This window comes from Neophocaena asiaeorientalis, unplaced genomic scaffold, assembly GCF_003031525.2.
Source record: "Neophocaena asiaeorientalis asiaeorientalis breed wild unplaced genomic scaffold, Neophocaena_asiaeorientalis_V1.1 scaffold680, whole genome shotgun sequence".
Lineage (NCBI taxonomy): Eukaryota > Metazoa > Chordata > Mammalia > Artiodactyla > Phocoenidae > Neophocaena > Neophocaena asiaeorientalis.
The window spans coordinates 486,429-502,933 of record NW_020171816.1 but is presented as its reverse complement, the minus strand read 5'-3'; the positions used below and the strand labels follow the sequence as shown (position 1 = coordinate 502,933).

General features: G+C 55.9%; 2 protein-coding genes across 10 annotated transcripts in view; one reads left to right on the top strand and one right to left on the bottom strand.

The window, feature by feature from the left end:
• Positions 1–16,505, top strand: part of RNF123 (ring finger protein 123) — a 31,131-nt gene that overhangs the window by 13,649 nt on the left and 977 nt on the right. For 8 of the 9 annotated variants that reach the window (XM_024738122.1, XM_024738161.1, XM_024738156.1 and 5 more), the window contains 14 exons: positions 1,001–1,107; positions 1,517–1,715; positions 2,075–2,220; positions 2,525–2,608; positions 3,402–3,509; positions 8,744–8,921; positions 9,817–9,891; positions 10,047–10,134; positions 10,224–10,311; positions 10,400–10,484; positions 11,847–11,986; positions 12,090–12,278; positions 12,370–12,445; positions 12,687–12,771. In XM_024738122.1, coding sequence (XP_024593890.1) covers positions 1,001–1,107; positions 1,517–1,715; positions 2,075–2,220; positions 2,525–2,608; positions 3,402–3,509; positions 8,744–8,921; positions 9,817–9,891; positions 10,047–10,134; positions 10,224–10,311; positions 10,400–10,484; positions 11,847–11,986; positions 12,090–12,278; positions 12,370–12,445; positions 12,687–12,771 — 1,648 coding nt within the window. The remainder of the gene's footprint in view (positions 1–1,000; positions 1,108–1,516; positions 1,716–2,074; positions 2,221–2,524; positions 2,609–3,401; positions 3,510–8,743; positions 8,922–9,816; positions 9,892–10,046; positions 10,135–10,223; positions 10,312–10,399; positions 10,485–11,846; positions 11,987–12,089; positions 12,279–12,369; positions 12,446–12,686; positions 12,772–16,505) is intronic. The other variant, XM_024738170.1, reaches the window with a different exon arrangement.
• On the bottom strand, positions 12,780–16,499 carry AMIGO3 (adhesion molecule with Ig like domain 3). The gene has a single exon (XM_024738200.1). The coding sequence runs from the start codon at positions 15,658–15,660 to the stop codon at positions 14,131–14,133; it is 1,530 nt and encodes a 509-aa protein (XP_024593968.1). The 5' UTR covers positions 15,661–16,499; the 3' UTR covers positions 12,780–14,130.

Sequence of the window (16,505 nt, the reverse complement as noted above, 5' to 3'; positions counted from 1 at the left end):
TTTGCTGCCTGAACTACTTTCAAGGATGAGCACAGATGTCTCCAGTGCAAAGGGCTGAGAGCACAGTGTGAGCGGTGGCAGGGATGCCAGCAACGGCCCAGCATGGCCTGGAGAGAGAAAGCAGCTGGCGTGCTAGAGAGGAAAATGAGAGGCAGGGAGTGATGGGAAATGAGGCCAGGGAGTCTGAAGGGCAGAGTCTGAGGGCCTTGTGGGCCACAAAGCAGCTGTAGGCTCCTTCCAGGAACAGTGGTAGCTTTGGAAGGTCCTGAAGCAAGGGTGCGAGGTTGGGGGGTCTGAGTTGTAAGAAGCTCCCTCTGGCTGCTACAGTGTGGAGGGTAGAGTGCAAGGGCCAAGAAAGGAGACAAGGAAGCCAGTTGTCCAGGCAACAGAGGAGGCGGGGAGGGTGAAGGGAAGGGGACAAGGATGACCCCAGGCTTCTTGCCAGAGTCTGCGGGGATGAGGCACCGTCAGGAAGAGGAGCTGCAGGAGAGGACAGTTTAGTATGTTTGAGGTGCCCAGTGATGCAGCCAGGATGAAGGCCTGGGCTGGAGGAAGCGGTGGTGTGTCCAGCTGTCAGTGTAGAGGTGGGGGCAAGCCTGCGGTGAGGACCGGACCCCCTGGGGAGTGTGCAGAGTGAGGCAAGGAGAGCCCTGGGCAGCTCTGGATCTCCCTTTGTTTGTGGGGCAGGACAAGGAAGAAAGCAACGGAGCAGTCAAAGAAATAGAGCCCTGTAGAGAGTGAGGTCACGCAGATAAAGACAGGGAGTGATGGGGTCGTGGTGGGGAGAGCCTTCTGCCTCACTCAGCATGACTCGCCCTATAAGACACAGGGCCTTGGGATGCAGAGTGAAGGCTGGGTTGGAGCAGGTGGAGGGTGAAGCACAGGCGCAGTGGTGAATGGGGCCCTGCAGGAACTCCTGCCCTCTCACTGTCCTCAGTGGTTCCACCTATGACCCCTCTGCCCTCCACTGGTCTGAGAGCCCTCTTGTCATTCCTCCTAGATGACCTTGCCTCTAAGGCCAACATCCTGATCGACCCACTGGAGCTCCAGGCGGCCACCATGGATGACCTGGATGAGGATGAGGAGCCAGCCCCGGCTGCGGCCCAGGTGCCGCGGTAGGGGCAGGCAGCGGGCTTTGTGTTGGGCTGTCCCTCTATCATAAGGGCAGGGGTGTCACACGGGGCCATCTCCCCCTCCATGCAGGCAAGGAGCTTGTCCCCAGGCAGGTTCCCTTGCTGCAGGTGGAGGCATGAACTGACGGGTGTGGTGGGGCATGCCTCCTGCTGCTGAGTCCCTACGAGACACAGGGTCTTGGGATGCAGAGTGAAGGCTGGGTTGGAGCAGGTGGAGGGTGAGGCGCAGGCGCAGTGGTGAATGGGGCCCTGCGGGGCCTCCTGCCCAGCCAGCCGGTGCCCTCTCGCTGTCCCGTTCCCCAGCCTCACATATCAAGGGAGCCATAAGTGGGCCCGGGTCCTGGGATTGCTGAGTGGCATCTGGCCTCCTCTCTCCACCACAGCGCCCCATGCAGGCCCTGGCCATGGGGGGTGCGCTGCCCCTGCCTCGGCCCAGCTGGCTCAGTTCTCCAACCCTGGGCCGAGCCAACCGCTTCCTCAGCACAGCAGCTGTGAGCCTGATGACCCCACGGCGGCCTCTGAGCACCGCAGAGAAAGTGAAGGTCCGCACACTGAGCGCGGAGCAGAGGACCCGTGAGGACAGTAGGTGCCAGGCAGGGCCAGGCGTGGCGCGCTGAAGGATCCTTCTCTCCTGTACAACACTCCCCCGGGGCAAAGCCAAATACACCCCATTCCCTCCTGGTCCTGTGGCCTGGCAGTATGTCAGGGGTGTGGGAAGTGCACTCTGAGGGCAAGAAATTGATGCTACAGAAATAGGTCCTGGAATGCAGCACCTTCCCTGCCCCGGCCCACACGTTCTCCCTGCAGGTCCCTCCTTGGGCCCAGGCAGGGGGAGAGGGCCTCCTTCTCCTCCTATAAGGCCCATCCTGGCTCCATAGGCTTAGAAGAGAACTGGAATGGCTCCGACCCTGACCCTGACCCTGTCCTTCCCTATTCCCTAGTCGAGGGTAGCCAGTGGAATGAGGGCCTGCTGGTGGGGCGGCCCCCCGAGGAGCCTGAGCAGCCCCTCACCGAGAACTCCCTGCTGGAAGTCCTGGACGGTGCCATCATGATGTATAATCTCAGCGTTCACCAGCAGCTGGGCAAGGTCTCACGCCACTGGTCCATGCGCATGTTATGTGGTTCTGTGTGTTTGGGTGCATGTGTGTGTGCGCCCACACGTGCCCACGTGTCTCCAGGGGTGCCTGGGCGTGACTGTGCACGTTAGCATATGCCACAGCAAGACTAGTTTCTGCCAGTGCCGTTTGGGCCTGATCTCGTTGACTTCTGTGGGAGGGGGCTGTCCTGGGCCTAAGGTTAAGGGTTTGGCAGGGCTGGGGTCCAGACTGGGTGTGGAGAAACCTGTGCGAAGTGCCCAAGGGTCACCCTGGATGTGGTGTCTGGTGCTCTAGATGGTGGGAGTGTCCGATGATGTCAATGAGTATGCGATGGCTCTGAGGGACACAGAGGACAAGCTCCGCCGGTGCCCCAAGCGGGTAAGGTGGATGGGCAGGTGGGTCTTTGGGAGGGCGGGGCATTAAAGAGGGCAGCTTGCTCGCTGGGGTTCCCCAGGGAAGCCCATGAGGGAAAGCTGCTGTCCTGCCCCTGCCTCTGGGGTTGCCTAGCAGTTCTCCTCTTCCCCACTCCCGCCCCGGGCAGACCACATCAGTGAGAGTGGGGCTGGCACCAGGGCTAGGCACGGCCTGAGCCCCATCAGCCAGCCATGGCCTGTGCCAGGGTGCCCCCACCCTGGCCACTAAGTGCTGACGCACACCCACTCTCCTCATCAATTATGGATTCGACCCTGAGTACTTCCTCGGCCACTTGCAGAGTCAGCAGGAAGCAGGGCCTCCCTCCCTCCCTCCTTCCCTCCCCTGGAGCCCCTCTGCCGTAGCTCTCTGGCCTGGGGAACAGAGCCAAGAATGCCCAGTCTGGGCTTCCCTGGCAGCCCCTGGCTCCCACCTGTCTACATGACCCTGCGCTTGTCCAGGGCAAAAGCAGCTGCCGGAGCTGCAGTTCTAGCATGGAGTCCCTGGGATGTCCCAGCCAGGGGCTCATCTCACATGCCCTCAGCTGCGTCTCACTTCCACATTCTGAGGGGCACCTGTGGCCCTGTCTTGCTCAGGCTCACCAGCAGGTCAGAGGCTGAGGAGGGTTTTGAAGAGTGGAGCTGGGTCCGCCCAACCCCTTGCCTGCCCCGGGCACCAGTGGGGCCCCCGCTAGGCTGCGTGGGTCTGGGCACGGGGCCATATCCTGATTGTCCTCTCCTCCCTTCTCCTTGGGTGGCAGAGGAAGGACATCCTTGCAGAGTTGACGAAGAGCCAGAAGGTTTTCTCAGAAAAGCTGGATCACCTAAGTCGCCGTCTTGCCTGGGTCCATGCCACCGTTTACTCCCAGGTGAGCGGTGTGTCCTAGGCCAGCAGCTGCTGCCCTCCCCAAGCCCCCAGACTAGTCACTGATTGGGCAGGGTTGTGCCAGCCCCTCAGTGCTCCCTGCCCTCCTGGGCCTCTGGCACACATGTGCCCCCTCCCCGCTCCTCATCCTCCCTCCCCACCTAGTGCCACATCCCCTGAACTTTTCATGCCCCATGAACTTAAGTAGATGCCATTTGTAGACCCCACTTCCCCACGCAGCTCATAACCCTCCATTCAAGGAACAGCCTGTCTCTACCTGCCTCCCACTGTCCACTGCCCCTGCTCCTCTCCCAGCGCATCAGGGGCTCTGTGGCCTCTCCCAAGCCTCACCCTGCATCTGCATCTGCTTCTCTCTGACTCCCCTCCCACTCGAGGCCACTGGCTTGTTCTCTTCTCACTCATTCACTCACTCGTTCATTCATTAACATGCCCAGAGCCTGGAGGATGCCAGGTGCCATCCTGACACTGGGGACACTCAGTAGTGAACCAGAAAGCTGAGTCCCTGTCCTCCCGGGGTAGACGGACAGACGGTGCACTCCCGCAGCGACCATGTTTTGACCCCCGCCACCCCAGGCCCCGGACCTGCAGCACTTGTTTTATCTCCCCACCTTCCCTGACATCTCCCCCTCCACAAGTGAGTGCCTTGGGTTGCTCCCCAGGTGCCCATGTAGGGCATCTGTTCACCTTCTTGGGCGTGCCCCTCCCCCATAACTGGGTGATCAAGGCCCTTGGTATCCCTGTCTCTACTGCTCTTTCTTCTGGTGACTCCTCCCCAACCCAAACCACCTCTGCCTTTTACCCCTCTGTTCTCTCTTGCCACAGACCACCTTGCTCCAGCCCCACAAAGATGGTCACTGTCATCCCACCACCAGGATTTCATGCCTGTCCACCTCCCTAGGCGATCTTGCCATCTCCTCCCACACTGTCTTCTTAGGAACCTCACCCTCCCATCTTTGTACCTTCTTTTTAAATTGTGATAAAATATACACAACATAAAGTTTACCATCTTAACCATTTAAAAAAGTTGCGGTAAAATACAATATGTAACTTATCATCTTAATCATTTTAAATGTACAGTTCAGCAGTGTTAAGTACATTTATTGCTGTGCAACCAGTCTCCAGAACTCTTTTCATCTCCCCAAACTGGAATTTATAGCCACTAATTCCCATTCCCCCCTTCACTTCAGTCCCCGACAACCACTGTTCTACTTTCTGTCTCTGTGAATTTGACTACTCTAGTACCTCGTATAAGTGGAATTTTTGTCACTGGCTTATTTCACCTAGCATAATGGTCTCATGGTTCATCTATGTTGTAGCATGTTAGGATTTCTTTCCTTTTTAAGGCTGAATAATATTCCATTGTGTGTATATACCACATTTTATTTATCTGTTAATCCATCTATGGACATTTGAGTTGCTTCCACCTTTTGGCTATCGTGAATAATGCAGCTACGAACATGGGTGTGCAAATACTTTTTCAAGATCCTATTTTTTAATTCTTTTGGGTATATACCCAGAAGCAAAATTGCTGGATCATATAGTAATTCTATTTTTAATTTTTTTGAGAAACTGCCATATTGTTTTTCATAGTGGTTGCACCATTCCCACTAGCAGGGCACAGGGTTCTGATTTCTGCCTATCCTTGCCAACACTTGTTTCTCAGAAATTTTTTTTTTTTTTTAAACATCTTTATTGGGGTATAATTGATTTACAATGGTGTGTTAGTTTCTGCTTTATAACAAAGTGAATCAGTTATACATATACATATGTTCCCATATGTCTTCCCTCTTGCATCTCCCTCCCTCCCACTCTCCCTATCCCACCCCTCCAGGCTGTCACAAAGCACCGAGCTAATATCCCTGTGCCTTGCAGCTGCTTCCCCCTAGCTATCTACCTTACTACGTTTGTTAGTGTGTATATGTCCATGACTCTCTCTCGCCCTGTCAAAACTCACCCTTCCCCCTCCCCATATCCTCAAGTCCTAATCTGTGTAAAGTGGTATCTCATTGTGGTTTTGATTTGCATTTCCCTAGTGATTAGTGATGTTGAGCATCTTTTCATGTAATTATTGTCCATTTGTATATCCTTCTTTGGAGAAATGTCTATTCAATCCTTTTGCCCATTTTTAAATCAGATGGTTTACCTGTTTTTGATTTGTAGGAGTTCTTTATATATCCTGGGTATCAACCCTTTAGCAGATTATGATTTATAAATATTTTCTCCCATTTTCTCTTTTGATTGTGTCCTTTGATGCACATTTTTTAATTTTGATGAAGTCTAATTTATCTATTTTTTTCTTTTCTTGCCTATGCTTTTGTTGTGATATCCAAGAAATCATTATCAAATCCAAGGTCATGAAGGTTTTCCACTATGTTTTCTTCTAAGAGTTTTTAGCTCTTAAGTTTAGGTCTGTGACCCATTTTAAGTTAATTTTTGTATATGATGTGAGATAATGGTCCAACTTCATTCTTTTGTATGTGGATATCCAGTGTTCCCAGCACCATTTATTGAAAAGACTGTCCTTTCCCCATTGAATGGTCTTGGCACCCTTGTCAAAAATCATTTGACCATATATGTGAGGGTTTGGGGGTGGGGGGCTCTCTATTCCATTGGTCTGTATGTCTATGTTTATGCCAGTACCACACTTTTTTTTTTTTTTTTTTTTTTTTTTTTTTTTTTTTTTTTTTTTTTTTGGTTGTGTTGGGTCTTGGTTGCTGCATGCGGGCAGCATGTGGGATCTTCCCGGACCAGGACTCGAACCCATGTCCCCTGCATTGGCAGGCGGACTCTCAACCACTGCACCACCAGGGAAGCCCTACCATAGTGTTTTGATTATTGTAGCTTTGCAATAAGTTTTGCAATCAGGAAGTGTGAGATCTGCAGCTTTGTTCTATTTCAAGATTGTTTTGGCTACTTGGGGTCTCTTGAGGTTCGAAAGGAATTTTAGAATAGTTTTTTCTATTTCTGCAAAAAAAAAAAAAAAAATCCATTGGGACTTTTATAGGAATTGCATTAAAACTGTAGATTGCTTTGGGTAGTATTGACATCTGACGATATTAAGTCTTCCAGTCCATGAACGTGGGATGTCTTTCCATTTGTTTGTACCTTTTAAAATTTCTTTGAGTGACATTTCATAGTTTTCAGTGTTTCAAGTGTTTCACTTCCTTGGTTAAATTTACACCTGGGGCTTCCCTGGTGGCGCAGTGGTTGAGAGTCCACTAAAAAAAAAAAAAAAAATTACACCTGTTTAATTAATTTTGATTCTAATGTAAATAGAATTATTTTCTTAATTTCCTTTTTGGATTGTTCCTTGCTTGTGTATAGAAACACAATTGATTTTTGTGTGTCGATTTTGTATCCTGCAAATTTCCTGAACTCGTTTATTAATTCTAATAGTTTTTTGGTGGAATCTTTAGGGTTTTCTACATATAAGATCATGTCATCTGCAAACAGAGATAATTTTACTCTCTCCTTCAAAAATATATATATATATGTATATATGTATTTATTTATTTGGCTGTGCCGGGTCTTAGTTGCAGCATGCAAGATCTTCATTGCGGCATGCAGGATCTTTAGTTGCAGCATGCAGACTCTTAGTTGTGGCATGCATGTGGGATCTAGTTCCTTGACCAGGGATCGAACCCAGGCCCCCTGCATTGGGAGCGTGGAGTCTTAACTACTGGACCACCAGGGAAGTCCCATACTCCCTCCTTTCTAACGTAGATGGCTTTTACTTCTTTTTCTGGCCTAATTCTGGCTAGAACTCCCAATACTATGTTGAATAGAAGTGGCAAAAGCAGACACCTTGTCTTGTTCTTGATCTTAGGGGAAAGCCTGTCGTTCTTTCACCATTGAGTATGATGTGAGCTATGGACTTTTCATAATACAGCCTTTATTATGTTGAGCTGCCTTTTTTTTTCTTCTACATTTGCAATGCTTACCCTCTTGCCTCCTGCTCCTTCAGCTTCTCCCATTAGTAAAGGAAAAAGCCCGTGATGCCTTTCTCTCACTGTACATCTGCTTACACTACCGCTCTCTCCTTCCTTCTCTGTGTCTTGGCTTCCTCATCTTCTCTTCACTCTTTGCCCAGATCAGGCTCCTCCACTTTTCTGAAATAGTCTTGCAAGGTGTCTGTCGAGCTCCCCCCTCTCCCTTTGTGGACACATCTCCTCTCCCATTACAGTGGCCCCCTTGGCCGTGTCAGTGCCATTGCCATCCTTTCCTTAGACTCGGTCTTCTCTGGCCTTTGGTGATGCCAGCTCCTGTAGGCCTCCCTGTCCATTTGTACTTCCAGGCCTAGGGCCACCCTCTGACTTCTTGCTTACATCTTCTCGGGCTCTCAGGTTTGAGAGCACATCAGAGAGCTGGTGGAAACTGCAGCTGCTCCGGCTCCACTCCAGGAGATGTGGTGCTATGGGTCTGGACTGGGGCCTAGGGCCTCACTCTGGTTGGTGACCCCTCCTGGCCCCTTTTGTGGGATAGACTATCTGGAAACCATACTGTGGGGAACTGGGCCCTTGGCAGGTTTTGTCTGCTTTCCGTGGCCTCTGTTCCACCAGCAGTCATGCTGCCTTTGACCTTCACACCACCTTCTCCTCTGAGCTCCAGACTCATTTTCTGCCTGCCTCCTTAACACCAACTCTTTGGGGGCATCGCTGGGCACCTCATGCTCCACATGTCCTAAGCCACATCCCCTCTGCCCTTTACCAGGCCTGCTTCTCCCCCAGGACTTCCAGCCTCCATGGAGGCTCCATTACGCACAGAAATGTGGGCCCTGTTCTTGTTGCGACCATTCCCTTGCCCTCACAGCCAGTCGGTGCATCCGCATGCCTGGCCATCCAGTCCCTTTGCTGTCTTGGGCCTAGCCAAGGCTGTAGCTTCCTCACTGCCTTGTCCCCACTTGTCCCTGCAGCCCCTTCTGCTCTGGGCAGTGTTCCAACACAGGCTTCTGGTCACATGGCACCCCCTTCTGTACCTTAAAAAATTGCAACCCAGGATTCTGGTTGGGGTTGTAGTGCTGCCCTATCCAGGCTGGTGGCCTGTCTTGCCTGCCCAGTACAGTGCTTGATTGCGCCTACCTGAGCCACTGCTCCCACTTCCTGGAATCCAGTTCTCATGTCATGTTCCTGGGAGGCCTTTCCTAATCTCCAGACCGGGCCACACCCCCTGTGACCCCTCCCGTGAACAGCCCAGCAACACCCTGTGTGCCTCCCACAGGAGAAGATGCAGGACATCTACTGGCTGCTGCGTGTCTGCCTGCGGACCATCGAGCATGGAGACCGCACAGGTCCTCTCTTTGCCTTCATGCCCGAATTCTACCTGAGTGTGGCCATCAACAGCTACAGTGCTCTCAAGAATTACTTTGGCCCTGTGCACAGCATGGAGGAGCTCCCAGGTGATGGGGCCATTCAGGCTGGGAGGGGACAGAAAAGGGGGCCTCTGGAGTGAGCCCTAGAAGCCCTGTTCTGAGCCCTCATGGCCCAGCAGCACACATCCCACGTGGGGAGGAGGTGAGGCTCTGCCCAGCATCACACAAGCATTTGCAAAAGTCCCACATGGTGGAGAGCCCTGTCCTAGTACCAGCAGCCATAGAACCAACAGCTCCTCCCTGGTGTTAGGAGGGTCCCCGCCCCACCCAGCCCTGGCTTTCCCTTCCTTCTTGGTGCTTCTGTGGCCCAGGAGCCAGCTGGCCTCTTACCCTGCTGCCCTGGCGCTGGCCATGGGGTGTGGCATCCCATGCAGGGGCAGAGTGGCTTGTTTTTTCAGATTAGGGGCACAGTGGCTTGTCTTTGCAGATCACAGCAAGGAGTAGGGGGGCCCTGCTGGTGGCCACATAGAAGTCTGGGCTTCTTGCAGACCACTGATTCCAGGCTGGGCTTGGCAGTTTATGTCTGGACTAGGCTGTGGGCTTTTACGCTCCTGGCCTGTCCCCTTGCCCTGCCCTAGGCCTCAGTGCAGGCTTTGTCCTCAGAGGTGGGGCTGTGGGTGCCCAGGGGACTTTGCTGAGCCCTCCAGTGTGTGTGCTGAGATGGGTTTGAGCCCAGGCAGGACTCTTTGTCAGGACCTATCCTCCTGCTGGGACCCGCCCAACGCCCACAATGAGTCTGTGCCTTCAACTCTTACCAACTGTTAGTGAATGCCCTGCCTAAAGTCCCCAGATGTCAGCTTGGGCCCAGACTAGCCCTTGGAGCTAGCTCTGGAGCCCACTACCCAAGCCCACCCACCAAGTAGTGTGCCTGCCTCTGGAGTCCGCACTCCCGATCAGCTCATTCTACTACCGAACCTTGCAGGCTATGAAGAGACCCTGACCTGTCTGGCTGCCATCCTTGCCAAACACTTTGCCGACACACGCATCGTGGGCACTGGTGAGGTGCCCGACAGAGGGCTGGGGGAGATGGGGACGGACGGGATGGCACCTCTGGCTGGCTATTTTCTGCGCACAATGCCAGCCAGGTGGGTATGAGACATGGGCACCAGGGCTCATGCCAGGCACCTGCTGAGGCATGACCTGTCCCAGCAGATATCCGTGACTCGCTGATGCAGGCCCTGGCCAGCTACGTGTGCTACCCAAACTCCCTGCGGGCCGTGGAGCGGATCCCTGAGGAGCAGTGAGTGGGGGCCCAGGGGCAGGGGGGCACGCACTCTGCCCTGCACAGCACTAGCGTCACCCCGTGCCCACCACCCATTGCTCTCACAGGCGTATCGCCATGGTGAGGAGTCTGCTGGCTCCCTATGAGCAGCGGCCCTGGGCCCAGACCAACTGGATCCTGGTGCGGCTCTGGAGGGTAAGCCTGGCTGGAGAGGAGGTGGCTATGGCTGGCTGGAGGGAGGGGTTGCCCTGCCCCACTGACCTCCCGCCAACTCCACCCCCAGGGCTGTGGGTTCGGGTACCGCTATACACGGCTGCCACACCTGCTGAAAACCAAACCCGAGGATGCCAATTTGCCCAGCCTCCAGAGTGAGTATCCAGGTTTGGCAGGCGGGGGCCCTCACCCGCTGCTCTTGCGTTCTTGCAGACTTTCCCACTTCTTCCAGCCTCAGTCCTGAACTCGTGTTGGGCCCCAAACCCCCTGTGTATCCCCTGGGGTTTCCATTTCCCTGCTTCCTCCCAGTCTAAGGACACTCTGGTGCTCTTGAGTCTTGCTCTCCAGTCCCATGTGTGCCCTTTGGTCCTGAACAGTCTGCATGTGTCACAGTGAAAAGGGGCAGCATCTTCCCAGGCTGCTGGCAGCTTATGCAAAGTGATGACCCTATCCCTTGCCCTCTGAACCAGCTTCCTGACCTCCAGCCTTGTCCCAACACCATGTCCTTCTGCCCCTTTACTTTCACTAGCTGGTGCCAGACCCTGGATACCTGAGTCAAGGCAGGGGCACAGACTAGGGGTTGGCCAGGGCCCCAAAGGGTGTCCACGGGGCTTCCTGGAGGAAGTGGCCTTTGGTTGGGAGCAAAGTCTGCATTTTCTGTCCTGGGCCTATGGTCCAGCAAAGCCCTGTGAGCCTGAGGACCTTCACTGGGCCCAGCCCAGGGTCTTGGGCTGTCTTGCTTGCAGAATCTGCCTGCCACATGCTGTACTCACCCCACACAGTGGCTCTCTTTAGCCCACGTGGTATGTTTCTGCCCTTGTGGGAGTGTTCGGGCCTAAAGGGGTCCCCAGAGGCCAAGTTCCTTGTGCAGAGTCACACAGCAAGTCCTTGCCAGTTGCCTTAGTCCTGCCTCCAGGGTGGACCTGAGCTGCAAGTGGAGAACAGCAGTGGGGCCAGATATGCATCCTGCTGTTGTAGGAACTATTGATTTGCAGTGGGGGAGGTATGCCTAGCCCGGTGTGGCTGAGGGCTCTGGTTACTGCTGCCTGTCAGCCCAGACTTGGCGCCCACCACCTCAGCTGTATGCTAAGGCCAGGCCAAGGGCAGCAGAGGACAGTGGAGGATGGCAGGGCTCAGAGGAGGCTCTTGGGAGAAATGGCCTTGATACGAGTGAAGAGGAGTCTAGGTTGCCCCGTCTAGGTCTAGCCCTTCCTGAAGGGCATATGACTGAGAACTTTCTGGGGATCAGGCTGGGGCTTGGGGGCGGTTCTAGAACTGGGGGTGGGGGAGGCATTGGGAACAACTGCAGCCTGTGGTTGGCCCAGCAGAGGGAGGGGACAGATTTAGCCCTGACCCCCAGGCAGCACTGCACCCTGTCCCCCTGCCTTCAAGACCTGAGTGTTCCCAGAGAGCTGTCTTTCTGCCCTTACACCAACGGCCTGTGAGTGAGAACAGAGGCAGACGGGCAGGGGCCGCTGACTGGAGTCCCGATAATGCCCCTCCCGATGTCCCCACAGAGCCCTGCCCCTCCACCCTGCTGCAGCAGCACATGGCAGACCTGTTGCGGGAGGGTCCTGACGTGGCACCCAGCTTCCTCAACAGCGTCCTCAACCAGCTCAACTGGGCCTTCTCTGAGTTTATCGGCATGATCCAGGAGGTGGGTCACGGAGGGACCTTGTGGGCCAGGGGGTTGCAGAGGATGAGGCACGATCTGCAGTGTGGCCAGACCACTGACTGCTGCCCACACGTTGGTGGCTCAGATCCAGCAGGCTGCTGAACGCCTGGAGCGGAACTTTGTGGACAGCCGGCAGCTCAAGGTATGTGCCACCTGCTTTGACCTCTCGGTCAGCCTGCTGCGTGTCTTGGAGATGACCATCACGCTGGTGCCTGAGATATTCCTCGACTGGGCCCAGCCTACCTCTGAGATGCTGCTGCGGCGTCTCGCACAGGTGTGTCCGTCTGGGCAAGGGTGGTTGGGACCCTGGGGACACCCCAGTGGTGTGAGCCCACCCATCCACCAATGGGCTCCTGCCCTCACAGCTGCTGAACCAGGTGCTGAACCGGGTGACAGCTGAGAGGAACCTGTTTGACCGCGTGGTCACCCTGCGGCTGCCTGGTGAGGACCTAGAAGCCCTGTACCCAACACACCACAGGCCTTGGTTCCTCTGCCAGGAGCAGTGCTGCCTGATTCTACATTCTGCACCAGGACAGCCTGGCTTGGCACCCCCAGCCTAGCTCAGCCTTCTGTGGGGAGGAGGGTGGGAAGTGTGAATGACGATGATGTCAGCTGGGCAGGGATGGAGCCCCTGCAGCGGGACCACTTGGGTAGCTCATCCCCTTCCTTCCCTTTCCCTTAGGCCTGGAGAGTGTGGACCACTACCCTATTCTGGTGGCAGTGACAGGCATCCTGGTACGACTCCTGGTGCACGGCCCAGCCTCAGGGTGAGTGTTAGGGGCTGGGGTCCCCTGTGGGTGCTGGGCTTGTCTGATGGGGAGGGGGCTGGGCAGGGCCTTCCAAAGCTCATCTCTCACATGGACTTCAGCGTCAGGTCTGGAGCTGGAAGGAAGGTAGTGAGGTATGAACTGAGTAGGTGGCGGTGGCGGCAGCAGCAGCAGCAGCAGCAGCAGCAGCAGCCTAAAGTAGGAGAATCCAGGAGCTCCGCAGAGCAGGGTGCCCTGGCCCATGGGCAGAGCCGCTGGCTGTGGCTGTGCCTCAGGCAGGGGCAGGGGAACTAAGACTGTGCTAAGGGCGGGGTGCCATCCTGTGATATCCAGGGACACACTGCTGGGGTTAAGAGCTGAGCACACATACTGCCATCTGTGTCTGTGAAGGCTCCAACGACGAGCATGTACTACCTTTATTAAGAAATTCCATGATAGCTGGATCCAGGACACTTGTGGGCCCCCCAGCTCAGCCCTCACTCAGGAGGGGTTCCCAGTCCCCGCTTCCCTGCCTCCCTGCTGTGGGAGTGGTGAGATGCATATGAAGCCAGGGCACTGCTTCAGCCATTAGGCTGATACCAGTGCCAGCCCTTAAGAGGATTCTGCCCTTGGGAGACAGCAAGTTCCGGCTCAGCCCTCCCATCTTAGCCATGCTCAGCAGGTTTTTTACTGCTGAAAAGCTGGGGGAACAGGTCATTGGTGCCCCTTACCATTGTCTTGCGAGCCCATGGGAGAGGCTCTGCCCTCAGAGTGCCTGCGATGCCCCTGGAGGTCTCTTGAGGAGCCTTGCCTGCTGGTTGCCTTCTCACCAGACTGCATGGACTCGTGAAGCTTCAAGTAGCTTGAATGTTGGTGCGTGGGGAGTCACATTTCACCAGAGGGAGGGCTTGTAATTCCTCTTTCCACCCTCGGGGTGGGGACTCAGTCTTCCTTTGAAGTCTTCCTCCTTTTCCCCTGTGGGCTACTCCCGTCCCCTTGGGAAGCAGAAGGTGGTCTTGCTTCAGTTCTTCACGACGACTCTCCCTGATGGCTGCCTTAGCCCCTGCGGGTGAACCTGGGGCTCTGATGCAAGGGCTCTTCCAGATGGCACTCGGTTCCAATCCTCATGTGGGCACAGGTAGGCCCTGCTAGGTCCTGGGATGTTTTGGTCCTGTGTTGCTGGGGAGAAGCAAGAGAGAGTTGGGGACTTCAGCCCCTCTACCAGTGAGTGGTGTTGCTGTGGTTTATGTCGAGGGCCACACAGGAGGCTGGAGGACCAAGCCCAGTGCTTCCCACCAGCATCTGGCACTTCTCTGGGCAGCAGCGGGGAGCAGGGCAAGCAGTGGGCAGGCAGTGGCCTCGGTGGGGCCCCTGGGCAGCCTAGGTCATCACCAGACCCTCAGAGCCTGTGGAGCTAGTGGACTCAGAGCCAGCCTTGAGCCGCAGGCCCAAGGGATTGTGGAGATCAAAGTCTTCAGCTACTGCTAGCTGCACACGACCATTGAGGCTTCTCCTGCCAGGTTCCAGAAAGACCACGTGCTTGTGGACACTGGCCTTGCGTCTCGGTGCGTCGGGCGGCGTGGTGCTGAGCACTGAGGACTGTGCGCTCAGCTCCTGGAGTGGGCTGGGTGTTCGGGGCCAGCGGTGGCAGCGGCAGGTGTGATGGTAGCAGCTGCGGCAGCCGGGGCAGGGTGGCGCGAACAGGTAGAGCAGCACGAGCACCAGGCCCACGGCGCAGCCCAGCAGCGTGGTGAAGCCCGTGTTGAAAGGGTCAGGTTCAGGGTGTGGAAAGTGCACACTTACGTTGTACTCGTGTGTCTGGTTGTGATGCAGGTGGGGTCCAGTAGCCAGGCACACAAAGACACCCTCGTGCCATGGCTGCACGTTGCTGATGGCCAGGCTGCCATCAGCCCGCACTGCGATGCTGCCGTTGCGAGACCCTGGTGCCACAAGCAGCTCATGCTGCGGCGAGACCCAGGCAATGTGCACGGCTGGGGCGCTGGTGTTGCAGTGTAGCCTCAGGGACTGCCCCACCTGCACATGCAGCTGTTCTTCAGGCTGCTCTAGGCCCCGAGCCAGGGCAGCTGAGCAGTTCTCAAAGACACGGCTGTGCTCAAAGAAGCGCACGCGGGAGGTGGGTACCTTGAAGGCCAGGCATGTGTACTCGCCCGCGAAGTCGCTCACAGCGCTGAGCCCCCGCTGGTGCCAGCGTTGCAGCAGGTGGTAGAGACGGCAGTCACAGGGTAATGGGTTGTTGTGCAAGTAAAGGCCGTTCTTGAGAAAGGCTGGCAGTGAAGCCAGGTCAGGTACAGGGATGCGTCCTAGGTGGTTGGAGGAGAGATCCAGAGTACGTAGGTGGGTCGTGCCCAGGCCGTGCAGGTGACTGAAAGAGAAGGACGCAAGTTCATTGCAGCCCAGGTAGAGACGACTGAGCGCGCCCAAGCCGTGGAAGGCCTGCTTGTCTAAGTGTGCCAGGCGGTTATTGAACAGAAGCAGCATCTTGAGCTCCCCTAGGCCGTCGAGGTCGTGGCGGCCGAGGGCCCGCAGGGCGTTAGATGATAAATCGAGCAGCCGCAGGCCGCTGGCATTGGTGAAAACTCCCGGACCTAGCGCATCCAGCTCGTTGTGATTTAAACGCAGGGCGCGGAGCCGGGAGAGGGGCGCCAACCAGCCGGGGCGCAGGCGCTGCAGCGCATTGTGGCTCAGGTCGAGGTCTGCAGCTGCAGCTGGTAACGCGCCCGGCACATCCTGCAGCCCGAGGCCGGCGCAGCTCAGGAGGTCGGCAGCGCAGACACATTTGTAGGGACAGTTATGAGGCGCAGGGGACAGGAAGCCCTCGGAGTCCAGGGTGCTCATTAATCCGATACGCAGCATGCACAGCAGTGTGCCCTGCAGCACCAGCCGGGCCATGGCGGCGGCTGCCAGGGGTGGGACAGGGCAGCTTGGTGCGGGGCACAGCTCCGAGACTCACCCACTTCACATCCGGCTAGAAGTGCGGGGCGCTACACGGCCAGTGGCCAGCGAGACAGTATGCGGGCTCCGTCCCGCAAGGCCGACCGCTCCAGCTGCCCGGCTCCAGATTTTGGGTTGAGTTGGGGCCACGCTCCGCTCAGCACTCCCTTCTCAGGCTTCCCCAGCTCTCTCCTGAGTGCCTTTCTGAGCACTCAGCTTCTAAATACTCTCCGGGAGGCGATTTCTCGGGGGCGGGGCCTCAGGCTCCCATTGGCTCCCATTGGCGGGGCGGGGTAGCCGCGTCCCCCGGCGTTCAGAGGCCCCCGCGTGGCCGCCAGAGGGTGAGCGAGTCGGGCCACAATACCCCAGCCTGAGCTTGGCTGGCGGCTTTCCAGAGTGCCCGTCTCCCGGAACCCTGGGAAGCATGCCTTTAAGCTTCTTGTGTTGTGTTTTCTTTGAAGGGTTAACGTCTATGAGGGGGCAGGTGTTTTCTTTGAAGGGTTAATGTCTATGATTGGGCAGCTGTTTCCTTTTAAGGGTTAACGTTTATGAGGGGGTAGGTGGACTTCCATTATCTTCTGGTGGTGCTCCCTTAAACTGGTACCCAAACTGGTACCCGGCAATGTGGGTCCTTACTGGGATCTAGGACTTTACTGGGAGGACTGGAGAGAAGCAGGGAGATTGGGTGGAATGAACCGGGCAATAATGCAAACAGGCTGGACTTTCCACCCCCACCACTCCGAATAGATACTGATTTCAGACAGGCCCAGCCTTCTGACTACCCTTGTACCCTCTCCCACCTA

Coding starts and splice junctions, on each gene's coding strand:
- AMIGO3 (XM_024738200.1), bottom strand. CDS start 15,660: ATGGCCCGGCTGGTGCTGCAGGGCACACTGCTGTGCATGCTGCGTATC.